At 47.6% G+C, this 26,858-nt stretch overlaps 1 protein-coding gene across 1 annotated transcript in view; it reads left to right on the top strand.

The window, feature by feature from the left end:
• The first annotated feature begins 726 nt into the window (after positions 1 to 726).
• Positions 727 to 26,858, top strand: part of LOC127922111 (centlein-like) — a 108,994-nt gene continuing 82,862 nt past the window's right edge. The window contains exons 1-3 of the mRNA XM_052505780.1: positions 727 to 831; positions 8,439 to 8,560; positions 16,574 to 16,693. Coding sequence (XP_052361740.1) covers positions 727 to 831; positions 8,439 to 8,560; positions 16,574 to 16,693 — 347 coding nt within the window. The remainder of the gene's footprint in view (positions 832 to 8,438; positions 8,561 to 16,573; positions 16,694 to 26,858) is intronic.

Raw genomic sequence — 26,858 nt, 5'->3', positions numbered from 1 at the left:
ACAGCATATTGTTCCCATAGCTTCTTTATTTATTTTTAAAGAAAAGACACACACACACACACACACAGACACACACAGCAGGACCGGAGAGTGCTTCTTGTTCTCAAGGAGGAGCAAGAGAGCAGCTTTCTTTTTTCTCCCCCCAGTAGTTTCTCCCAGCCAGTTGTCCTATCAAGTGTAACCTCGGGGTCCTCATAGAGCAATTAAAGGGGCCCCACTGCCCACCTTTTGGTAATGAAGCCCGGCGCAGCCTGGAATCTATAGCCCTTTAGTGTCCCCTAATGGGACGTCATTACAGTCAAAGAAACAGTGTACATGTAAATGAACATACTCATTAGCCAGTGGCGAGAGAAACCTTTGGAGCTCCGTGTGGTGCAGTGTGTGGAGGGATGCTTCCTTATTCCTCTGGTACCCTGATTGGTTTTTTGTCTTTTTTTTGTCTTGGTATGTGTGTGTGAGGGGAGAGATGGTATGTGTGTGTGAGGGGAGAGATGATGTGTGTGTGTGTGTGTGTGTGGTGTGTTCGGCCGGTGTGTTCCTACTTGCTTGTGTGTGTGTGTATCTGTATGACTTCACGTAAGGGAAAAGTGAAATGAACATATATAATGTGTTATTGGTATTCACACAGCCGTTGTGCAGCTGTTAATTGAGCACTAGTTGTCTCTGTAATGTGATGCTAAAGCCTGCTGAAGCGGCGGCCGTGTGTTCTTACTTGCTTCTGATTGAATGACTACATCCCCCAGAGTGCATCTGTATGTCTTCCCCGGCGACGTGGAGTCAGGAAAAGTGGAAAAGAACATTCATGACCTGGAGGAGCTGCTCAGACTGAAGGTACAAACCTCACTGACCTTCACTACAGCTCGTTCTCTGTCTCTCTCTTTGTCTCTCTCTGTCTCTGTCTCTTGATGCTACTCAAGTTCAATTCAATTGACTTTATTGACATGGCAAGTTTGGCAAGTTCAAGTATACATATATATAAAATAATAATAATAATAATTTAACAAAATATATTGAATGATATATATACCCCAGTATTTAGTCAGCCACCAATTGTGCAGCTCTCCCAGGATGAGAGAGGCCTGTAATTTTCATCATAGGTACACTTCAGCTATGACAGTCAAAAGAGGAGTGGAAATGAAAAAAAACATGAGGATTTTTTATGACCTTATGGTGGAAAATAAGTATTTGGTCAATTACAAACAAGCAAGATTTCTGGCTCTCACAGACCTGTAACTTCTTCTTTAAGAGGCTCCTCTGTCCTCCACTCGTTACTTGTATTAATGGCCCCTGTTTGAACTTGTTATCAGTATAAAAGACACCTGTCCACAACCTCAAACAGTCACACTATGGCCAAGACCAAAGAGCTGACAAAATTGTAGACCTGCACCAGCCTGGGACGACTGAATCTGCAATAGGTAAGCATCTTGGTTAGAAGAAATCACCTGTGGGAGCAATTATTAGGAAATGAAGACATACAAGACCACTGATAATCTCCCTCGATCTTAACAAGATCTCACCCCGTGGGGTCAAAATGATCACATAACGGTGAGCAAAAATCCCAGAACCACACGGGGGACCTAGTGAATGGCCTGCAGAGAGCAGGGACCAAAAGCCTACCATCAGTAACATACTATGCCGCCAGGGACTCAAATCCTGCAGTGCCAGAGTGTCTCCCTACTTAAAAAGTACATGTCCCGGCCTGTAAGTTTGCTAGAGAGCATTTGGATGATCCAGAAGAAGATGACAGAATGTCAAAGATGAAAAAAATATAACTTTTTGGTAAAAACTCAACTCGTTGTGTTTGGAGGACAAAGAATGCTGAGTTGCATCCAAAGAACACCACACCTACTGGGAAGCATGGGGGTGGAAACATCATGCTTTGGGGCTGTTTTTCTGCAAAGGGACCAGGACGACTGATCTGTGTAAAGGAAAGAATGAATGGGGCCATGTATCGTGAGATTTTGAGTGAAAACCTTCTTCCATCAGCAAGGGCATTGAAGATGAAACGTGGCTGGGTCTTTCAGCATGACAATTATCCCAAACACACCGCCCGGGCAACAAAGGAGTGGCTTTGTAAGAAGCATTTCAAGGTCCTGGAGTGGTCTAGCCAGTCTCCAGATCTCAACCCCATAGAAAATCTTTGGAGGGAGTTGAAAGTTCGTGTTGCCCAGCAACAGCCCCAAAACGTCACTGCTCTCGAGGAGATCTGCATGGAGGAATGGGCCAAAATACCAGCAACAGTGTGTGAAAACCTTGTGAAGACTTACAGAAAACGTTTGACCTCTGTCATTGCCAACAAAGGGTATATAACAAAGTATTGAGAAACTTTTGTTATTGACCAAATACTTATTTTCCACCATTTGCAAATAAATTCATTAAAAATCCTACAATGTGATTTTCTAGATTTTTTTCCCTCACTTTGTCTGTCATAGTTGAAGTGTACCTATGATGAAAATTACAGGCCTCTCTCATCTTTTTAAGTGGTAGAACCTGCACAATTGGTGGCTGACTAAATACTTTTTTGCCCCACTATATATATATATATATATATATATTTATTTATAAATAAATGGTGGGACCAACAGCAATAATAATAGTAGTAGTGGACATGGGATTACCGTTAACATCAACTACAACTGTGACTGAGTAGACACGTGACATGGTATGAAAGAAAGACAAAACAAAACAAGATGGGAAATATTATCGACATTACATTGCACTTTTCACTGGCTGTCCCTCAGGTTGTGGCAGGAGGACACATATTTGGCTGCCAAAACTGCACATCTTGGCTTTTCACCCAATAAATATTTGATTTTTTCTTCATATTTTATAGTTAATTTTTTTGTTTTGAATTATAATTTTGGGAAAGGAATATTCTCTTAGTTCTGAGAATTTCTCACAGTGTAATAGGAAATGCAGCTCTGTCTCTCTGTCTGTCTCTCGGTCTCTCTCTCTCTCTTGCTCTCTCTATCTCTCTTGCTCTCTCTCTTTCTCTCTGTCTGTCTTTCTTGCTGTCTCGCTCTCTCTGTTTGCCTCTCTCTCTGTTTGCCTCTCTCTCTGTTTGCCTCTCTCTCTCTTTGTCTGTTTCTCTCTCTGTCTAATTTTCTCTTTATTTTGAATTCCCTCCTTCCTGTCTCTTTAGTCTTAATTCTTTCTATTCTCTTTTCCCCTGTTCTCTCCCCATTTCCTCTCTCTCTACTCCCTTGTCTCTCCTCTCTCTCCCCCCTCCTAATGCTTTCCAGCACATTGAGTAGTGTGGGTCCAGGTGAGAGGTACCTGTGTTCTGTTTCCTGTGTGTATTGATATGACCTCATTGTCATCATCAGCCCCATTCAGAGACAGACAGGCCGTCATGTGAATGTCACTGCTCTGCCGCCAGCCACGACACGCTACTACTGAGAGCTAACGCACCGATAGGACGAGGGAGCGCTGTCACGCATCTGCCTGCGTGGGTCCCTTGCCTCCCATCTCCCATCTCCCCTCAGAGGCCCAGCCAGCCCCCTGATTCCCCCCTCTCATCAGTGCCTTCTCCTGATGGCTCAATTATGACCGTCTGTAATCACCACTCAGAGAGGTAGTAATGGCTCTGAAAAGGAGATGAAGATGTCACTGGCTGGCTGGCTGCTGCAGCAGAGTGACTGACTCCCACATGTATGTTCAGACTGACTGCCTCCAGCTTTCAACCACACGTCAGTGTCTGGGTATTGTGTGTCAGACTTGTCTCAACCTGTGACATTCTCAGTCTCGACTCTTAAAAATGATGACCGTCTTTGGTTTTGTAACAACAGAGTATGGCTTTATAGTATTTCAAGACCAGCCGGTGGATACAGTATCTGTGCAATATGATTGCTGTGTGTTGGAGAGGCCAGCAGGGTGAATTGCTCCTGATAAGAGGTGAGTGGAGGGGATAGCAGACTCTCTCTCTCTCTGTCTCTCTCTGTGGTCCAGCGTCGGGGAAGGCTGATGGTCTCTAAGGGGCTCAATTGCACCGCTGTTACCGACTGCTTCCTCTCTGACCTTTCCTAACGGTGTGCCACACACTCACACACATACACTGATACATACACACACTGACACACACACACACTGATACACACGACCGCTGAGCGTCTGTGTGGGCAATGAAGCAGCAGGAGAGGAGAGGATGCGGCAGGACTTGGACTCTCCCCATAAACCAATCAGCTCCATCGCTCTTTTAACCTTCACACTCTCCTCTGTTCTGCGGTCTCTCTCTCTCTCTCTCCTTTTTATTCCTCTCTTGTGCTATTATTATTTCTCCCCTCTTATTTCTCTCTTCGTCTCTGTTCTCTTCTTCCTTGTCTTTCTTTTCTTTCCTCTCGCTCTCTCAACTTTTCCATTTCAATTCAGTTTGCTTTATTGGCATGACGTAACAATGTACATATTGCCAAAGCTTACTTTGGAGATTTACAATATTAAAATAATAAGAATCAAAATGATCAACTTGTCAACAGTAACAACAATAACCAAGGGTCAAAATAACCATACATTGAACAATAACAACAAGTATACAGTAGAGGACATGTGCAGGTTGATTGGTCTGTCAGACACTGTCCCTCATCTTATGGCAGGCAGCAATGTAGTCTGCTGCCAACCCACAGCTCTCTGCGTCCTCCCCCAACAGGATGGGCAGCCTACTCTCATCAGAGAGGTCTTTGAAACCTTGAAAAAGTTTTTCAAATTTGGGGGAAATAAAACTCTCTAATTGTTTTATATTTTTGACATTTTGTCAGGAAATGCAGCTCTGTCTCAGGTTCTGCTGTGGGGCAGTGGTTGCACAGCCTTTCCTCTACAGGGAGCCAGATAGCACTGCATTTTGCTTTGTGCTTGTGTTTCCCAATAAGAAATGTAGTTTTGTTTTGACTGTGTTGTAATTTGTTTTATTCTCATTGATTGGATGTTCTGGTCCTGAGGCTTCAGTGTGTTAGTAGAACAGGTTAGGTAACTCAGCCCCAGGACCAGCTGGATGAGGGGACTTTTTTCTTTGCTCAGCTCTTGGCATTGCAGGGCTTGGTAATGACATGAGAGGGGGTCACTGTATTTGAGATGTTTCCAAAGCTTCCTCTGGACATGTAGGAGAATCTTACAAAACTCTGCATGCCGGGTTTCAATGTTTATCCCATTTGGTGAAATCTTGTTTTGGCATGAAGTGCAATTGGTTCATTGATACATTCAATTAGTTTTAGCCAAATTTGACTAGGTATTTCAATTTGAATTAGTTTTTAATGGTGTAGAATGGCCTGCATGCTTTCTCTCTTAGTTCATTCACTGCCTCATTAAGGTGTCCAGTTGAGCTTATTTTTAAAGTAATTGTAGTGTGTGCAGTACTCTATATATTTTGTACCTATTGAGAACTTTGGTCTAATTCCCTGAAATCTGGATCTTCTCTGGAAAATCCTCTTTCTCTCTGTCTGTCTCTCTGTCTCTGTCTCTCTCTCTCTCTCTCTCTCTCTCTTGATGTCTCTCTGTCTGTCTCTGTCTCTCTCCCTCTCTCTGTCTCTCTATGTCTCTGTCTCTCGATGTCTCTGTCTCTCTGTCTCTTTCTTTCTCTCTGTCTCTCTTTCTCTCTCTTTCTCTGTCTCTCTCTCTGTCTCTCTCTCTGTGTCTGTCTCTCTCTCTCCCTCTCTCTCTCTGTCTGTCTCTGTCTCTCTCCCTCTCTCTCTCTGTCTGTCTCTGTATCTCTGTCTCTCTCTGTCTCTCTCTCTGTCTGTCTTCGTCTGTCTCTTTCTCTCGCTCTCTCTCTCGCTCTCTCTCTCAATGTCGCTCTCTCTTGATGTCTCTCTCTGTCTCTGTCTCTGTCTCTGTCTCTCTCTCTCTCGCTCTCCCCCTCGTCCACTAGAGATATATGGAGGTCATGTCTCTTTACTCAGCCAGGGATATTAGCAGTTATTTTGGTGTCAGGTCTAAAGTGTCCCTATTACATCACATACTAGACAGACACTCAGCCTGATGCTAATGGCTCATGATACGCATGGCTGTGTTATTTAATGGGACCATTTACATGTCTGTAGTGCGGACTGAGGGGCGTTTAACAGAGTTGTGTGTTTTTGGTTTTACTGTCCCTGTGGGGACCAGAAGTCCTCACAAGGATAGTAAAAACAAGGAACATTTGCACATGTAGGGCCATTTCGCCGGTCCCCACAAGGAAAAAGGCTGGTTTAGTCTTAGGGGTTAGGTTTAGGGCTACAGTTAGGGTTAGGAGTTAGGTTTAGGAATAGGAGTTAGGTTTAGGGTTACAGTTAGGGTTAGGAGTTAGGTTTAGGAATAGGGGTTAGGTTTAGGGTTAGGAGTTAGGTTTAGGAATAGGGGTTAGGTTTAGGGTTAGGAGTTAGGTTTAGGAATAGGGGTTAGGTTTAGGGTTAGGAGTTAGGTTTAGGAATAGGGGTTAGGTTTAGGGTTAGGTTTAGAAATAGGAATAGGGGTTTGGGTTTAGGGAAAATAGGATTTTGAATGGGAATCAATTGTTTGGTCCCCACAAAGATAGTAAAACAAATGTGCGCCCAGTGGATGTCACTGACCCCATTATATTGGGAACACAATTTATACTGTGTACCCAGTGTGATTTTATCAGTTAAATGCTGAATTGGACAGAACAGTAGGGGATCCTAACAAACCGTTTTTATTTATTTCATTTTTTTTTTGTACAAACTTGCCACTTCCAAGACAAGTAAACAACAGCACGGTCTCTCTCTGAGGTCTGAGAGACACCAAATTATTTTTCAGCTTGAGAACATACATGCTGGATGATTAGGGTCTGGGACCAGTGTACCCAGAGCAGGCTGTGTGTTGTGTTGTGGAGTATTGATTGCTGGTGGTGGGGTTGAAGTGTGATCTGTGATGACCAGGGTTGGGGCCGGGGCCCAGTGGGAGCTCTAAGGGGCCTGGGAAGCAATGATGTGGCTAATGCCCTGCCACTCCGACCAGAGCCCCTCTGCAATCAATCAGTCAGGACTCTGTCTCTGTGTGTGTGTGTGTGTGGGTTCTCTATTTCCTTTCATTAGAGGCAGAAACCCAGGCTGCGTTTGTTTGGGGGCTTTGTGTTGTAAAAGCAGCCCGTGTAACGGATGTCCTCTGTGAATATCTCTCACCAGTACACAAAAATCCATACTTGTCACATCGGTGGAGTGTGAGAGAAAGTGTGTGTGTGTGTGCCTGTCTCTGAGTGTGTGTGTGTGTGTGTGTGTGTGTGTGTGTGTGTGTGTGTGTGTGTGTGTGTGTGTGTGTGTGTGTGTGTGTGTGTGTGTGTGTGTGTGTGTGTGTGTGTGTGTGTGTGTGTGTGTGTGTGTGTGCGTCCATGTGTGTGCTGCCGCTCCCGCTCCTCTCTGTTCTCTTTGTCCTTGTTAATAATAACAGGGTTCAGAGCTCACATTTCCCTCTCTGCAGGGCAGCCGTGTCATATCAGCAGTAAACAAGCTCTTCCCTTCAAAAGGCGCTCGACGAGAAGTCTCCCCAGCCCTGCCTGGCCACTCAAGCAGAAACCTGCTCTGCTCCCTTTCTCTTTCTCTTTCTCTCTCTCTCTTATTCTTTCTCTCTTTCTGTCTCTCTCATCTTTCCTCCTCTTCTCCCTCCCGAGCCTGAGCCTGCCTGTTTTAAAGTGTTTTCTTCTCCCACTCTGTTAAGGTCAGAATAGCAGAGGCGTTCCTGTCAGGAACATCTAGATGTTCTCCTCCTTCTCTCCCCTGAAAGTCCCACGTTGTAATCTTTTCTTTTTTTAAATTGTCAGTCATTGCCGCCCCAATTGGGTGGTGACCCCAGTCAATGACAGGGGGAAGGGTAGTGTGAAGAAGGTTCAAAGTGCTCTCTCTCCCGGTTGACTTGACCATATTAATGTTGTACCTGTAACGAACCTCGGATGCTGGAGGAACACTTGTCAGAGAGAAGGAGAGGAACTGCAATGTCAGAGAGAGGTGATGCTTCCTCAGTAATGGAGAACATATTTGTTATAGTTACATGTTACAGTAACAAGAGTTATATCTGACCTGGGGGGGTGTACAGCAGTGGAGGCTGGTGGGACGAGCTACAGGAGGACTCATTGTAATGGCTGGAAAGGAATGAAGGGGCCAGAGTCAAACAATGTTTCCATGTGTTTCATATCGTTCCATTTATTCCATACCAGCCATTACAATGATCCCATCCTCCTATAGCTCCTCTCGCCAGCCTCCACTGGTGTACAGTTCCGTACTAGACTGACACTGTCAGTAATTAAATTATTTACACTATTTCTAGGTACATTTTCTATCTTTTGGAAATACGCTGCTCTCAATGTAAGATTTAAGTCATTCTATCATTTCAGATTTGTCATCACTCCCAACCCCCGACCGGCTTCACATTTCAGTGACATCATTTGATTTCCCTGTGCAGTGCATGTGTGAAGTGGCCACATTGTGTAACGTAACCTCCTGTATGTCTCTGGCCGGCAGACGGACGAGAACGAGGAGCTGCGGAGGGCCCATGAGAAACGCCACGAGCGCCTGCGTCTCGTCCAGACCAACTACCGGACGGTCAAAGACCAGCTCCGAGAGGTGGAGGACGCACAGGGCCGGTGAGTACCCTACTAGAAGTAGAATTCTATTTCTATGGTACCACTTCCACCCAGCGGCAGACCAACGTTCTGGTGTAGAGTGGCAGGTGACACAATTCTACCCAGAGGCAGACCGACGTTCTGGTATAGAGTGGCAGGTGACACAATTCCACCCAGCCTCAGACCGACGTTCTGGTGTAGAGTGGCAGGTGACACACTTCCACCCAGAGGCAGACCGACGTTCTGGTGTAGAGTGGCAGGTGACACAATTCTACCCAGAGGCAGACCGACGTTCTGGTATAGAGTGGCAGGTGACACAATTCTACCCAGAGGCAGACCGACGTTCTGGTGTAGAGTGGCAGGTGACACACTTCTACCCTGAGGCAGACCGACGTTCTGGTGTAGAGTGGCAGGTGACACTTCCACCCAGCGGCAGACTGACTTTCTGGTGTAGAGTGGCAGGTGACACACTTCTACCCAGAGGCAGACTGACGTTCTGGTGTAGAGTGGCAGGTGACACTTCTACCCAGCGGCAGACTGACGTTCTGGTGTAGAGTGGCAGGTGACACACTTCCACCCAGAGGCAGACTGACGTTCTGGTATAGAGTGGCAGGTGACACACTTCTACCCAGAGGCAGACTGACGTTCTGGTGTAGAGTGGCAGGTGACACTTCTACCCAGCGGCAGACTGGTTCTGGTGTAGAGTGGCAGGTGACACACTTCCACCCAGAGGCAGACTGACGTTCTGGTATAGAGTGGCAGGTGACACACTTCTACCCAGAGGCAGACCGACGTTCTGGTGTAGAGTGGCAGGTGACACTTCCACCCAGCGGCAGACTGACGTTCTGGTATAGAGTGGCAGGTGACACTTCCACCCAGCGGCAGACTGACGTTCTGGTATAGAGTGGCAGGTGACACACTTCTACCCAGAGGCAGACCGACGTTCTGGTGTAGAGTGGCAGGTGACACACTTCTACCCAGCGGCAGACTGACGTTCTGGTATTGAGTGGCAGGTGACACAATTCCACCCAGCGGCAGACTGACGTTCTGGTATTGAGTGGCAGGTGACACACTTCTACCCAGAGGCAGACTGACGTTCTGGTGTAGAGTGGCAGGTGACACAATTCTACCCAGAGGCAGACCGACGTTCTGGTATTGAGTGGCAGGTGACACACTTCTACCCTGAGGCAGACCGACGTTCTGGTGTAGAGTGGCAGGTGACACTTCCACCCAGAGGCAGACCGACGTTCTGGTATTGAGTGGCAGGTGACACACTTCTACCCTGAGGCAGACCGACGTTCTGGTGTAGAGTGGCAGGTGACACAATTCTACCCAGAGGCAGACCGACGTTCTGGTATTGAGTGGCAGGTGACACACTTCTACCCAGAGGCAGATCGACGTTCTGGTATAGAGTGGCAGGTGACACACTTCTACCCTGAGGCAGACCGACGTTCTGGTGTAGAGTGGCAGGTGACACACTTCCACCCAGCGGCAGACTGACGTTCTGGTATAGAGTGGCAGGTGACACACTTCCACCCAGCGGCAGACCGATGTTCTGGTATAGAGTGGCAGGTGACACTTCCACCCAGAGGCAGACTTCCACCCAGCGGCAGACGTTCTGGAGTGGCAGGTGACACACTTCCAGACAGACTGGCGTTCTGGTGACAGGTGACACTTCCACCCAGCGGCAGACCGATGTTCTGGTGTAGAGTGGCAGGTGACACACTTCCACCCATCGACAGACTGACGTTCTGGTATTGAGTGGCAGGTGACACACTTCCACCCAGCGGCAGACCGACGTTCTGGTGTAGAGTGGCAGGTGACACACTTCCACCCATCGACAGACTGACGTTCTGGTATTGAGTGGCAGGTGACACACTTCCACCCAGCGGCAGACCGACGTTCTGGTGTAGAGTGGCAGGTGACACACTTCCACCCATCGAGTGGCAGACACACTTCCACCCACGTTCTGGTATTGGTGTAGTGGCAGGTGACACACTTCCACCCAGCGGCAGACTGGCGTTCTGGTATTGGAGTGGCAGGTGACACACTTCCACCCAGCGGCAGACTGGTGGTAGAGTGGCAGGTGACACACTTCCACCCAGCGGCAGACTGACGTTCTGGTATTGAGTGGCAGGTGACACACTTCCACCCAGCGGCAGACTGACGTTCTGGTATTGAGTGGCAGGTGACACACTTCCACCCAGCGGCAGACTGACGTTCTGGTATTGAGTGGCAGGTGACACACTTCCACCCAGCGACAGACTGACGTTCTGGTATTGAGTGGCAGGTGACACACTTCCACCCAGCGGCAGACTGACGTTCTGGTATTGAGTGGCAGGTGACACACTTCCACCCAGCAGACTGACGTTCTGGTATTGTGGCAGGTGACACACTTCCACCCAGACAGACTGACGTTCTGGTATTGAGTGGCTGGTGACCGACGTTTTGGTGTAGAGTGGCACACACTTCCACCCAGCGGCAGACTGACGTTCTGGTATTGAGTGGCAGGTGACACACTTCCACCCAGACTGACGTTCTGGTATTGAGTGGCAGGTGACACACTTCCACCCAGCGGCAGACTGACGTTCTGGTATTGAGTGGCAGGTGACACACTTCCACCCAGCGACAGACTGACGTTCTGGTATTGAGTGGCAGGTGACACACTTCCACCCAGCGGCAGACTGACGTTCTGGTATTGAGTGGCAGGTGACACACTTCCACCCAGCGGCAGACTGACGTTCTGGTATTGAGTGGCAGGTGACACACTTCCACCCAGCGGCAGACGACGTTCTGGTGTAGAGGTGACACTTCCACCCAGAGGCAGACTTTCTGGTGTAGAGTGGCAGGTGACACACTTCCACAGACCGACGTTCTGGTGTAGACAGGTGACACTTCCACCCAGAGGCAGACTGACGTTCTGGTATAGAGTGGCAGGTGACACACTTCCACCCAGCGGCAGACCGAGACGTTCTGGTGTAGAGTGGCAGGTGACACTTCCACCCAGAGGCAGACTGACGTTCTGGTATAGAGTGGCAGGTGACACACTTCCACCCTGGTGTAGAGTGGCAGGCAGACAGACTGACGTTCTGGTATTGAGTGGCAGGTGACACACTTCCACCCAGCGGCAGACTGACGTTCTGGTATTGAGTGGCAGGTGACACACTTCCACCCAGCGGCAGACTGACGTTCTGGTATTGAGTGGCAGGTGACACACTTCCACCCAGCGGCAGACTGACGTTCTGGTATTGAGTGGCAGGTGACACACTTCCACCCAGCGGCAGACTGACGTTCTGGTATTGAGTGGCAGGTGACACACTTCCACCCAGACGACTGGTAGACTGACACACTTCCACCCAGCGACAGACTTTCTGGTATTGAGTGGCAGGTGACACACTTCCACCCAGCGGCAGACCGACGTTCTGGTGTAGAGTGGCAGGTGACACACTTCCACCCAGCGGCAGACCGACGTTCTGGTGTAGAGTGGCAGGTGACACACTTCCACCCAGCGGCAGACTGACGTTCTGGTATTGAGTGGCAGGTGACACACTTCTACCCTGAGGCAGACTGACGTTCTGGTTTAGAGTGGCAGGTGACACTTCCACCCAGCTGCAGACTGACGTTCTGGTATAGAGTGGCAGGTGACACACTTCCACCCAGCGGCAGACTGACGTTCTGGTATAGAGTGGCAGGTGACACACTTCCACCCAGCGGCAGACTGACGTTCTGGTATTGAGTGGCAGGTGACACACTTCCACCCTGAGGCAGACCGACGTTCTGGTTTAGAGTGGTAGGTGACACTTCCACCCAGCGGCAGACTGACGTTCTGGTATAGAGTGGCAGGTGACACACTTCCACCCAGCGGCAGACTGACGTTCTGGTGTAGAGTGGCAGGTGACACTTCCACCCAGCGGCAGACTGACGTTCTGGTGTAGAGTGGCAGGTGACACACTTCCACCCAGCGGCAGACTGACGTTCTGGTATTGAGTGGCAGGTGACACACTTCCACCCAGCGGCAGACTGACGTTCTGGTATAGAGTGGCAGGTGACACACTTCCACACAGCGGCAGACTGACGTTCTGGTATAGAGTGGCAGGTGTCACACTTCCACATAGTGGTGCCGACCAGAGACGTGCTCTGTCTTTTCACATTATTCCAGGAACTATTAGGTATGTGTAACCAAGCTAGCACAGACTTTCTAAAAAATCCTGGAATTTATCAGCTCAAACCATGTCGCAATCCGTTCCCTTTAGCCTGGAGTTAATATGAACTTGCCTTGGGGAGTGTTTAAAGGCACGTAACTCCTCTTTCTTTCGTTAAGCCCTTCTGAACCCTCTGGAACACATCAGAACCCAACTGAAACTCTCTCAAATACTCCCATGACCTTTACTCTTTATGTTACATGTCATCACCTGACCTACTGTGTGGGAGGATTACACCTTTACCTTTGAAAAAGCTTCACGGGTTTTAAGCGAATCAATTTCGTTGCTTAGCGTTTGAGTCGCTGTGCGTGTCTTTGTTTCTCTCTCTGTCTCTCTCTCTCCTTCCCCTGGCATCAATTAGGACTTGAGGGCAGGAGGCTGAAGGTGTCCGTTATAAAGGGGACAGGGTGTCTGAGAAACTCCTGGGGAGGGACGGGGGACGAGGTGGAGAGGGGGTGATTTCCTCTTCCGATCCCCTTGGTTTGATCTAGATTAAAACCACGGGGTTTTCACACAAAGAGGGCAACGTGGCGGCAAATGTCATTAACGTGACACACACACGTTCTCCCTCTTTCTGACTTCCTCCCCCAAAGCTTCAGGCAGCGAGGAGAACCTTTTAAAACACTAACTAATGGAAGCGTATGTGGGGTTGGTATCCACACGGGACCGACGTGTTGACCCTGTCAGCTGTTTTCTCCCCGGGTTAATTAAAGAAAACAGCGGCTGCAACGTGAGGCCGTGTGAAAGTAGAGCGCGCGGGTATTCACCATCCACCACCTCCCCGCCGTTCGGCTAGGAGCAGCTCAGCGCAGCACGGAACAAAGACAGGCAGACAGAGAGAGCGTGTGACAGACAGAGAGAACGAAGAGAGCATCACTTGGAAACAACACCATTTGTGCCCGTCTGTACATTTTAGCAGGTTATCAAGAAAGTGTGGTGTGTGTGGTTGTCTCCTTGTTGGAGGATCTTGATGAAAACGAGGGCACACTTTGCTAGCAGGGGAAAAAAAGGTCTGTCTGATATTTTTCTCAGTTTGTAACCTCTTGTGGCAATAAGTCATATTAAAAAGGTACAATTTTAAATGTTATAAAGCAGTTTTGTTGCAAACAGGGAATTGGTGACTCATAAGACACAATCAACCAGTACGCCATCAGACTGACCTGTCACCTGCATATTGGCATCATCATTTGACAGGAGACAGAATTGACACGATATGCAGCTTTGCCCTTTTCATCCTCAGCCTTTGATGGCGCCACCCAGGCAGCCCCTCAGCCTTATGATCGTTGGCATTCACTTGGATGGGTTAACCCCTCATATCCATCCTTAAATAGTCCCAAACCCAGTGGGGGTAATGCCAGTCTGAACGGGGAGACAATAGAGAAACCACTTAAACACTACCCCTGTTAGAGCCGTGGAATCAGGCCTAACAAGTCAGGGGGGAAAACGTTGACTCTCATTGCATTTTGGGCTTGTTAGGGATTTCCCAGTTGCCTCCACGCTGTGTTGATTGTTTTCGGGGAAAGTGGTGGGGGTGGGGAGGGGCTTCTTTTATGCCCTCCCTTTGTGTGTTAGACTGAAGACCACCTCTACCTGCCTCTTATTCTGTTCTGGAGTTTAAATTGAATAGACCCCCCCATTATGACAGGTGAAACCATTAGCATTAGTAGCATTAGTTTGTGCTTCCTCTTCAGCATGTTGCTGCTGCCACCCTCACACTCCTCTTGTTTCTCTCTCAGGAGAGTCACTTATTGAGTGACTCAGTTATTATTGGTGCTCTATGGGTCTGGGTTGATGTGCAGTGGCTGTTTCACAAATGGCACCCTATTCCCTATAGTTCAGGCTCTGGTTAAAAGTAGTGCACTATTTTGAGAATATCGTTCCATTTCAGACAGCCAGTGTGTGTGGGTGTTGTGGACACTGGAACAGGAAGTAGGAAGTAGGGTAACTACCAGCGAATCAGAGCACAGCTGCAGGCCCTGGACTCTCTCTATCCTCATCAGCATGCAGCCGACACATGGCCGGGCTGGGCCACTCCGGAGAAACAGCACTGTCATTCATGATTACCACCAGACGCGCCCAAACAGAATAAAAGAGCAGAAAAAACCCAACTTCTTATTTATATTAGAGAGAAGAAAGTTTTAATCAGACTGGGATGATGGGATGAGTAAATAAATGAAAGGTTATTAAAACGTCTGCAGTCTGATCAAAGTTGCGCCCGTAAACAGATTCCCCTCGAATTAAAAGCAATTAGCCGGAGAGTCTTCTCTGTGAATAAAGTGCTCTCCAATTTCTGTTTCCTCGCTGCTTAATAACGGAAACTAGTTGACTGCTGGGGGGAAGCACTGAGGGCTGGACTGGTGCTGGATCCAAAATGGACTCCTAGTCGCTGCCTCCTTGGCACTCCCTGAAGATCTAAACGCTCCTCTCGGCCTATCAGAAGACGGTGTGAATCATTTACATATTTACCCTTTAGTCTTTTAGCAGATGCTCTTATCCAGAGCAGCTTACAGGAGTAATTAAGGTTAAGTGCATTGCTCAAGGGCACATCGACAGATTTTTCACCTAGTTGGCTCGAGGATTCGAACCAGCAACCTTTCTGTTACTGGCCCAACGCTCTTAACTGCTAGGCTACCTCAATTACAATATTGCTTAAAGGAGCAGACAAGATCAGCGTTCCATCCATATCCCTGGTAGCAGGTCTGTCTGGTCAGATCCACAGGACGGCAGGCTGTAGGGGCTCGCTCCTGCATACAACACACAGTGTAGAGAAATGCACTTTGCATCGCAATACTCTCCCCACTCACCATTAGAATACATATAGAATACGCCTCGGTGTCTACGTTTTGTTGTGGGAAGTTCCAGTGATCCCTCTGTATCAGAGAGAGAGTCTTTGCTCTCGGGAAAGAAACCCGGGGTCACAGGACAACTCAGACACACTACATCACCGCACAGTCGGCACCGTACCACAAGTTAAAGGGCTCCAAATTGCTCACAGGGGCATTAGCGGTATCAAATGAAAAAAAAGTTCTGTTCCTCCCGTTGCCTTCCCACTCCCAGGAACGGGTCTTAACTGGTATTAGTGGCAGAGCGGCGTCTACATAGCCCATAATGACCACGGGAAAGAAACCCTGGACCATATAGATATAACCCTGGTTTCACCTACCAAGGAATCCATTTCCTCTCCTTCTTTGATTGATTGAAAATTACAGAGAGAGAGAGAGAGAGAGAGACAAAATGTGTTCTCTAATTTTCTTCTTTATTAGATGGTTTTTTGTCTCTGTGTCTTTGCACCAGAAGTGTTGAAATGAAGGACTGATTGGAGTTGAATGGTGATGGGAGGGTGGGTAGGCTGGGATTGATTGATGTGGAGGATACTGGGGGGCCGAGGGGAAATAGGTGGTGGGTGTGTGTCTGCCACGCTGCCGTGTATGAGTGTCATTAAGTATTCATAAGTGAGGTGTGTGTGTGTGTGTGTGTGTGTGTGTTAGAATTGCCTGGTTTGGGTGTGTGTTAGCCATTATTTACATCTACACGGCACACTGGGAATCCTCTGCACTCCTCAGCCTAGCCACTCGGGCACTGCCCAGGGATTTAACTAACACCAACTGTGTGTGTGCACTTGATTTGCCACTGAAGTATCAAAGTCAAGGCCACTCATTTGAATACGGCTACAAATGTCTAAATAACAACAGTTCTCCCCATGTGAATTGACCATAGGCTGCTAGGTATGATACTAACTGTTCTCCCCTGGGTTTTGGGTTTTGGGTTTTGTGTGTGTGTGTGTGTTGGTGTTGGTGTGTGTGTGTGTTGGTGTTGGTGTGTGTGTGTGCAGGCCCAGGGGCAGGGCCCAGCAGCGGGCAGAGCCGTGGCAGCTCCGCCAGGAGAACAGCGATGCGGTGTGGAACGAGCTGGCCTACTTCAAACACCTCAACAAGAAGCTCACTACACACAAGTAAGTCCCACCCCTCTCTTTCTCTCTCTCTTTCTCTCTCTCTCTCTCTCTCTCTCTCTTTCTCTCTCTCTCTCTCTCTCTCCCTCTCTCTCTCTCTCTCTCTCTCTCTCTCTCTCTCTGTCTCTGTCTCTCTCTCTCTTTCTGTCTCTGTGTCTCTCTCTGTCTCTCTCTTTCTCTCTCTCTTTCTTTCTCTCTGTTTCTCTGTCTCTCTCTCTCTCTGTCTCTCTCTCTCTCTGTGTCTCTCTCTCTCTCGCTCTCTCTTTCTCTCTCTCTTTCTTTCTCTCTCTTTCTCTCTCTCTCTTTTCTCTCTCTTTCTTTCTTTCTCTCTCTCTCTGTCTCTCTCTCTCTCTGTCTCTCTCTCTCTCTCTCTCTCTCTCTCTCTCTCTCTCTCCGTCTCTCTCTCTCTGTCTCTCTCTCTCAATTCAATTCAATTCAAGGGGCTTTATTGGCATGGGAAACGTGTTAACATTGCCAAAGCAAGTGAGGTAGATAATATACAAAAGTGAAATAAACAATCAAAATTAACAGTAAACATTACACATACAGAAGTTTCAAATAAAGACATTACATATACAGTGCCTTGCGAAAGTATTCGGCCCCTTGAACTTTGCGACCTTTTGCCACATTTCAGGCTTCAAACAGAAAGATATAAAACTGTATTTTTGTGAAGAATCAACAACAAGTGGGACACAATCATGAAGTGGAACGACATTTATTGGATATTTCAAACCTTTTTAACAAATCAAAAACTGGAAAATTGGGCGCGAAAATTATTCAGCCCCTTTAATTTCAGTGCAGCAAACTCTCTCCAGAAGTTCAGTGAGGATCTCTGAATGATCCAATGTTGACCTAAATGACTAATGATGATAAATACAACCCACCTGTGTGTAATCAAGTCTCCATATAAATGCACCTGCACTGTGATAGTCTCAGAGGTCCGTTAAAAGCGCAGAGAGCATCATGAAGAACAAGGAACACACCAGGCAGGTCCGAGATACTGTTGTGAAGAAGTTTAAAGCCGGATTTGAATACAACATTTTTTCCCAAGCTTTAAACATCCCAAGGAGCACTGTGCAAGCGATAATATTGAAATGGAAGGAGTATCAGACCACTGCAAATCTAAGACCTGGCCGTCCCTCTAAACTTTCAGCTCATACAAGGAGAAGACTGATCAGAGATGCAGCCAAGAGGCCCATGATCACTCTGGATGAACTGCAGAGATCTACAGCTGAGGTGGGAGACTGTCCATAGGACAACTATCAGTCGTATATTGCACAAATCTGGCCTTTATGGAAGAGTGGCAAGAAGAAAGCCATTTCTTAAAGATATCCATAAAAACTGTTGTTTAAAGTTTGCCACAAGCCACCTGGGAGACACACCAAACATGTGGAATAAGGTGCTCTGGTCAGATGAAACCAAAATTGAACTTTTTGGCAACAATGCAAACGTTATGTTTGGCTTAAAAGCAACACAGCCCATCACCCTGAACACACCATCCCCACTGTCAAACATGGTGGTGGCAGCATCATGATTTTGGCCAGCTTTTCTTCAGCAGGGACAGGGAAGATGGTTAAAATTGATGTGAAGATGGATGGAGCCAAATACAGGACCATTCTGGAAGAAACCCTGATGGAGTCTGCAAAAGACCTGAGACTGGGACGGAGATTTGTCTTCCAATAAGACAATGATCCAAAACATAAAGCAAAATCTACAATGGAATGGTTCAAAAATAAACATATCCAGGTGTTAGAATGGCCAAGTCAAAGTCCAGACCTGAATCCAATCGAGAATCTGTGGAAAGAACTGAAAACTGCTGTTCACAAATGCTCTCCATCCAACCTCACTGAGCTCGAGCTGTTTTGTAAGGAGGAATGGGAATGGTCTCTCGATGTGCAAAACTGATAGAGACATACCCCAAGCGACTTACAGCTGTAATCGCAGCAAAAGGTGGCGCTACAAAGTATTAACTTCAGGGGGCTGAATAATTTTTGCACGCCCAATTTTTCAGTTTTTGATTTGTTAAAAAAGTTTGAAATATCCAATAAATGTCGTTCCACTTCATGGTTGTGTCCCACTTGTTGTTGATTCTTCACAAAAAAAAGGGGGCCGAATACTTTCGCAAGGCACTGTGTATATATATATATACAGTGTATATATATATACAGTGTTGTAAAAATGGTTAAAGTACACAAGGGAAAATAAACAAGCATAAATATGGGTTATATTTACAATGGTGTTTGTTCTTCACTGGTTGCCCTTTTCTTGTGGCAACAGGTCACAAATCTTGCTGCTGTGATGGCACACTGTGGAATTTCACCCAGTAGATATGGGAGTTTTTCAAAATTGGATTTGTTTTCAAATATGTTTCTCTAATATGGTCATACATTGGGCAGGAGGTTAGGAAGTGCAGCTCAGTTTCCACCTCATTTTGTGGGCAATGTGCACATAGCCTGTCTTCTCTTGAGAGCCATGTCTGCCTACGGCGGCCTTTCTCAATAGCAAGGCTATGCTCGCTGAGTCCGTACATAGTCAAAGCTTTCCTTAAGTTTGGGTCAGTCACAGTGGTCAGGTATTCTGCCACTGTGTACTCTCTGTTTAGAGCCAAATAGCATTCTAGTTTGCTCTGATTTTTTGTTAATTATCTCTCTCTCTCTCTCTCTCTCTGTATCTCTCTCTCTCTGTATCTCTCTCTCTCTCTCGCTCTCTCTCTCTCTCTCTCTCTCCGTCTCTCTCACTCTCTCTCGCTCTCTCTGTCTCTCTCTGTCTCTCTCTGTCTCTATACCTCCTCAGTTGGCCTGATTGCTTGCTGATATAGAGTATTGTCATTTGCACACATGCACACCGTTACACACACACACGTTTTACACACACACGCCCTCACCTCTGTCTGACCTCTCGACCTCTCCCCCGCAGTTTGTCGGTGTTAAACTTCGAGCACGCCCTTCTGAACTTCACAGCGTCCATCTCCCCTCCTCATTATTTCCAGCCAGCAGGTTCCAACACTAGATCATTAGCCCCGTCTCTCATTTGGAAAATTGCCGGCCCGAAGATTTTGTTGGTTGGAGAAAAAAATATCACATTATCGGTGTGCTCTGGCAGTGTCTTTGTGAAGCGTCTTCAATTTCGTGTTGTTTCTAATGATAGTGAGAAATAGATTGTTTTAATCTGGCAACAGTTCCATGTTCCACGTCATATATATTTTAATCATTCTACTCAGCGGACAGCAAAACATTTGTTCATTAAAGTAATTTTACCTTACACTTTTTTGCAATGAACGTGGGGACGGGCAGGTCTGTTAGTTGCAGCTCTGGGGTATGATTCCATTCATCACCACTACCTATTAATTATATCAAATACCTCACTGGACCTTTCTGTTCTCTGAAATGTGGCAATGTGAATGTGTTTGGTAAAGGAGAGCTACCTAAGAACGTAAACAGACAGTTGAGTATTATGGGGACATGTTGTCCGTGTACTGAACTGGTACTGAACCTCTGACAATAGAGGTGTAACGAGAGGGAGAGAGAGAAAAGGGTGGGGGACAGGGATTGTGTTAATTACCAGGGCTGTTGGAGGTGTTGTTCTTCATTAGGGCCTCTGACTGCGGCTCCCTACCACTCTGCCAGGACTCATGCTGCTGTACAGCCCAGACCAGGCTCAACCAACCACTGACCAGCCAGTCCTCTGTTTGATCTGGAGAGGCTTCCCCTACCCGTCCCTACTCTACCCTGTTCCCTACCCTACTCTACCCCGTTCCCTACCCTACTCTACCCCGTTCCCTACCCTACTCTACCCCATTCTCTACTCTACCCCGTTCCCTACCCTACTCTACCCCGTTCCCTACCCTACTCTACCTCGTTCCCTACCCTACTCTACCCCGTTCCCTACCCTACTCTACCCCGTTCCCTACTCTACCCCGTTCCCTACCCTACTCTACCCCGTTCCCTACTCTAGCCCGTTCCCTACTCTACCCTGCTCCCTACTCTACCCCGTTCCATACTCTGCCCCGTTCCCTACTCTACCCCGTTCCCCACTCTAGCCCGTTCCCTACTCTAGCCCATTCCCTACTCTGCCCCGTTTCATACTCTTCCCCGTTCCCTACTCTACCCCGTTCCCTACTCTAGCCCGTTCCCTACTCTAGCCCGTTCCCTACTCTGCCCCGTTCCATACTCTTCCCCGTTCCCTACTCTACCCAGTTCCCTACTCTGCCCCGTTTCATACTCTTCCCCGTTCCCTACTCTACCCCGTTCCCTACTCTTCCCCGTTCCCTACTCTACCCCGTTCCCTACTCTAGCCCGTTCCCTACTCTGCCCCGTACCATACTCTTCCCCGTTCCCTACTCTACCCCGTTCCCTACTCTAGCCTCTAGTTCCCTACTCTACCCCGTTCCATACTCTGCCCCGTTCCATACTCTGCCCCATTCCCTACTCTACCCCGTTCCCTACTCTACCCAGTTCCATACTCTGCCCCATTCCCTACTCTACCCCGTTCCCTACTCTACCCAGTTCCATACTCTGCCCCATTCCATACTCTGCCCCGTTCCCTACTCTGCCCTGTTCCCTACTCTGCCCAGTTCCCTACTCTGCCCAGTTCCCTACTCTGCCCCATTCCATACTCTTCCCGTTCCCTACTCTGCCCCATTCCATACTCTTCCCCGTTCCCTACTCTGCCCCATTCCCTACTCTTCCCTGTTCCCTACTCTGCCCCATTCCATACTCTTCCCCGTTCCCTACTCTTCCCCGTTCCCTACTCTTCCCGTTCCCTACTCTGCCCCATTCCATACTCTTCCCCGTTCCTACTCTGCCCCATTCCACACTCTTCCCGTTCCCTACTCTACCCCGTTCCCTACTCTACCCCGTTCCCTACTCTAGCCCGTTCCCTAATCTAGACCATTCCATACTCTAGCCCGTTCCCTACTCTGCACCGTTCCCTACTCTACCCGTTCCCTACTCTACCCCGTTCCTTATACTAGCCCGTTCCCTACTCTACACTGTTCCATACTATACCCGTTTGTGTGGGGCTGTAGCAGGCTGAGGCCGTTCCATACTCTGCCCCGTCTCCTCCTCCTCTCCCCCTCCTCCTCCCCTCTCCTCCTCCTCCCCTCTCCTCCTCCTCTTCCCCTCTCCTCCTCCTCCTCCCCTCTCCTCCTCCTCTTCCCCTCTCCTCCTCCTCCTCCCCTCTCCTCCTCCTGTCCGGTCCTCCTAATCCCAGATGATCTCATTATGATCTAGCCCGGCTGCCTCTCTCTCTCTCTCTCTCTCTTTCTCTGAGCCAGAGCTGTCCGAGCTAATTACAGACCAGGCATACAGCCACCACAGCTCCAGCCGCCGCTTCCCGCTAAGGATCCTCCCGGCCGGGCAAGCGGCTGCAACGTCCTACCCGGTCCTTGCAACTGACCCTCGAGGAGCACGAGGGAGAGCGGGAAACCTCCCGTTCCCTTTCAGGCTGTGCAGCCCCTGTCCTCCGGGGTTAGTGCTGATCCCCGTCAACCCAGCCAGGCACTTGCTACCCCAGTGCCCACGCCAAGGCCCAAAGTAAACTTGGCGGAGGTCTCTAACTCGTGCTTTCGAAAAACGACCACCCCCCCCACACACACACACACACACACACAGAACCGCCACGCTTTGATCCTGGCCCCGGCAACAGCCCCGACGACCATTAGACGGCTCAGTTTGCAAAAGCAAGCAGCAGGCACACCGTCCGTCCGACCACCTTCCCCACTCCCCCTTCTCCTCTCCCCAAACCCACGCTCCTCACCCCATCTCCCTTTATATCTATTGGGAGTGTTTGGGAAGGCGGTGTGTGGGAGGGCAGGGGAAGAGGGGGGGCAAGAAACGAAGCATACACGGTGCAATTAGGCTGGGCTTCTATATCAAGCTGTTTGGCGGCTCCGGCGATGTAAATTACTGTTGATAGCCAACAATTAAGGAGATGGGAGACGTGTTGGTGCAATAACTAGACCAACACACACCCCCAGCCCTAAACTTCGTATGTATCCCAAAATGGCACCCTATTCCCCAAATAGTGGACATCTTTTGACCAGACCACTGTGGGCCCGGCACTGGTCAAAAGCAGTGCACTATAGGGAATTAGGGTCCATTTGGAACGTGACATCTAGTGCTTCTGCAAGGCCCAATAATAAGTGGCAGTTTGCCATTCTGCCGTCCATATTAAGATGATTGTGCTTGTGAAGGTTGCGCCTCCTCGTAAGTGTTAGCTATGATTTGCTAATGGCTAATTATCTCCTGGCTGGAGGTAGGAGGAGGAGTTTGGGCCCAATAACAGTCCAACGAAGGCTGCTGTTAGGATGTTTAGATGCTTAAAGGATATTCTCTCACCCCTCTCATTTCCTTTCTCTCTCTCTGTTGGCTAAAGTCTCCCTCTCTCTCTCTCTCTCTCTCTCTCTCTCTCTCTCTCTCTCTCTCTCTCTCTCTCTCTCTCTCTCTCTCTCTCTCTCTCTCTCTCTCTCTCTCTCTCTCTCTCTCTCTCTCTCTCTCTTTCTCTCTCTCTCTCTCTCTGTTTGCTAAAGTCTTTCTCTGTCTATGTCTCTCTCTCTCTCTCTCTCTCTCTCTCTCTCTCTCTCTCTCTCTCTGTTGGCTAAAGTCTTTCTCTGTCTCTCTCTCTCTGTCTCCCTCTCTCTCTCTCTCTCTGTCTCCTCTCTCTCTCTCTGTCTCTCTCTCTCTCTCTCTCTCTCTCTCTCTCTTTCTCTCTCTCTCTCTCTATCTCTCTCTCTCTCTCTCTCTCTGTTTGCTAAAGTCTTTATCTGTCTCTCTCTCTCTCTCTCTCTCTCTCTCTCTCTCTCTCTCTCTCTCTCTCTCTCTCTCTCTCTCTCTCTCTCTCTCTCTCTGTTGAGCTAAAGACCCTCACTGTTTGCTAAAGTATTTCTCTGTCTCTCTCTCTCTCTCTCTCTCTCTCTCTCTCTCTCTCTCTCTCTCTCTCTCTCTCTCTCTCTCTCTCTCTCTCTCTCTCTCTCTCTCTCTCTCTCTCTCTCTCTCTCTCTCTCTCTCTCTCTCTCTCTCTCTCTCTCTCTCTCTCTCTCTCTCTCTCTCTCTCTCTCTCTCTCTCTCTCAGGGCTAAAGTCTTTCGCTCATTTTCAATTGCAGGGCTTTATTGGCATGGACAATATATGTTAACATTGCCAAGCAAGTGAAGTAGATAATAAGCAAAAGTGGGAAAAAACAATAAAACTGAACAGTAAACATTATACTCACAAATGTTCCAAAACAATAGACATCAAAAGTTATATTATGTGCAAATAGTTAAAGTAAAAAAGGGAAGATAAATCAACATAAATAAGGGTTGTATTTACAATGGTGTTTGTTCTTCACTGGTTGCCCTTTTCTTGTGGTAACAGGTCACACATCTTGCTGCTGTGATGGCACAGCATTTCACCCAGTATCTATGGAAGTTTATCAACATTGGATTTGGTTTCGAATTCTTTATGGATGTGTGTAATCTGAGGGAAATATGTGTCTCTAATATGGTAATTAATTTGGCAGGAGGTTAGGACATGCAGCTCAGTTTCCACCTCATTTTGTGGGCAATGTGCACATACACACATTCTCTTGAGAGCCAGGTCTGCCTATGGCAACCTTTCTCAATAGCAAGGCTATGCTCACTGAGTCTGTACATAGTACAAAGCTTTCCTTCAGTTTGGGTCGGTCACAGTGGTCAGGTATTCTGCCACTGTTTACTCTCTGTTTAGGGCAAAATAGCATTCTAGTTTGCTCTGTTTTTTTGTTAATTCTTTCCAATGTGCCAAGTAATTCTCTCTTTGTTTTCTCATGATTTAGTTGGGTCTAATTGTGTTGCTGTCCTGGGGCTCTGTGGTGTGTGTTTGTGAACAGAGCCCCAGGACCATCTTGCTTAGGGACTCTTCTCCAGGTTCATCTCTCTGTAGGTGAGGGCTTTGTTATGGAAGGTTTGGGAATCGCTTCCTTTTAGGTGGTTGTAGATTTTAACGGGTCTTTTCTGGATTTTGATAATTAGCGGGTATCGGCCTCATTCTGCTCTGCATGCATTGTTTGGTGTTTTACGTTGTACACAGAGGATATTTTTGCAGAATTCTGCATGCAGAGTCTCAAATTGGTATTTGTCCCATTTTGTGAATTCTTGGTTGGTGAGCGGACCCCAGACCTCACAACCACAAAGGGCAGTGTGTTCTATAACTGATTCAAGTATTTTTAGCCAGATCCTAATTGGTATGTCGAATTTTATGTTCCTTTTTGATGGTATAGAATGCCCTTCTTGCCTTGTCTTTCAGTTCGTTCACAGCTTTGTGGAAGTTACTTGTGTCGCTGATGTTTAGGTCAAGGTATGTATTGTTTTCTTGTGCTCTAGGACAACGGTGTCCAGATGGAATTTGTATTCGTGGTCCTGGCAACTGCAAAAAAAATAAAAGTAAGAAATAAAAGTAAGAAATAATTCAAATAACAATAGCGAGGCTATATACAGGGGGTATCGGTAAAGAGTCAATGTGCGGAGGCACTGGTTAGTCAAGGTAATTGAGGTAATATGTACATGTAGGTAGAGTTATTAAAGTGACTATGCATAGATAATAACATAGAGTAGCAGCAGCGTAGAAGGGGGGGGGCAATGCAAATAGTTTGGGTAGCCATTTGATTAGCTGTTCAGGAGTCTTATGGCTTGGGGTTAGAAGCTGTTTAGAAGCCTCTTGGAACTAGACTTGGCACTCTGGTACCGCTTGCCGTGTGGTGGCAGAGAGAACAGTCTATGACTAGGGTGGCTGGAGTCTTTGACAATATTTAGGGCCTTCCTCTGACACCGCCTGGTATAGAGGTCCTGGATGGAAGCTTGGGGCCGTAGGCATGGCCCTCTGTTGGTTTGTTTGGTTGTTAATTAGGGTGTGCAGGGTGAATACGTGGTCTGTCGTACAGTCATTTGGTAAAAAGCCAATTTGACCTTTGCTCTGAACATTGTTTTCGGTGAGGAAATGTACGAGTCTGCTGTTAATGATAATGCAGAGAATTTCTCAAGGTTGCTGTTGATGCATATCCCACGGTAGTTATTGGGGTCAAATTTGTCTCCGCTTTTGTGGATGGGGGTGATCAGTCCTTGGTTCCAAATATTGGGGAAGATGCCAGAGCTGAGGATGATGTTAAAGAGTTTAAGTATAGCCACTTGGAATGTGTGGTCTGTATATTTTATAATTCCATTTAGGATACCATTAACACCATAGGCCTTTATGGGTTGGAGGGTTTGCATTATGTCCTGTAGTTTGTTCAATCTCTGTCTCTCTTTCTCCCTCAGGCTGAAGTCTCTCTCTCTCTCTCTCTCTCTCTCTCTCTCTCTCTCTCTCTCTGTCTGTCTCTCTCTCTTGGGCTACAGTCTCTCTCTGTGTCTTTTGGTCTCTCACTCTCTCTCATTCTGTCCTGAGCTGCTGTGTACAGATGTTTCATCATTGCTCCCCCCATCCAAACAGGCACTTATAAAAGAGGCTTGTGGTCCAATCAACCATTTGTTGCCAAAATGAGTGTGCTTGTGTAGTGTTTATTCCCTGGGTCCGGGTCCCTGTAGTGTTGCTCTCAACTCAGCAACACTCCAATTATTGGATGCTCTAGTTCCTTTAGTGGAGGTGAGGCCGTTAAGGAAGGTGAACCAGCTGCAGGTCCACTATGGTACTTTAATCTCTCTCCCACTGGCTCCCTGCAATGGAAATGATCATGGATGCAATCAGGCACAGAGTGCTTAAGAACTCAACTTCATACCCTTGAACTTGCTGGGTATTATCAAGACCTGTGTGTTTAGGTGATTTAAGTGAAGGCGGACTAGCGTCTCCCCTGACATCATTAGAAGTACCATGATCTGCAGCATTAGATTAAACGCCTGCATTTATTTTAGACATTTCCCTTTGTCCTAATGAATAAATAATATGGATCTAGTCAGGGAAGTATTCTGTTTAACTTGTTATCTCAAATCAAACTGTGTTGGTCACATCTCCCACATATAGAATACGACGTTGACTTTACCGTGCAATTCATTACCGTGCAATGTACATGTAGGTAGGGTCAAAGTGACTAGGCAATCAGGTTACATAATAAACTGCAGCTATGTGTGTGTGCCGTCAATGTGCATGTGTTTTGTATGTGTGTGTTGGAGTGTCAGTGCAAGTATGTGTGAGCGTGTGTATGTGTGTGTTGGAGTGTCC

Source organism: Oncorhynchus keta, unplaced genomic scaffold (genome assembly GCF_023373465.1).
Source record: "Oncorhynchus keta strain PuntledgeMale-10-30-2019 unplaced genomic scaffold, Oket_V2 Un_contig_24616_pilon_pilon, whole genome shotgun sequence".
NCBI classification, from domain to species: Eukaryota; Metazoa; Chordata; class Actinopteri; order Salmoniformes; family Salmonidae; genus Oncorhynchus; species Oncorhynchus keta.
Note: the sequence above shows the minus strand (reverse complement) of the source record. Positions and strands in the feature narration are given on the sequence as shown.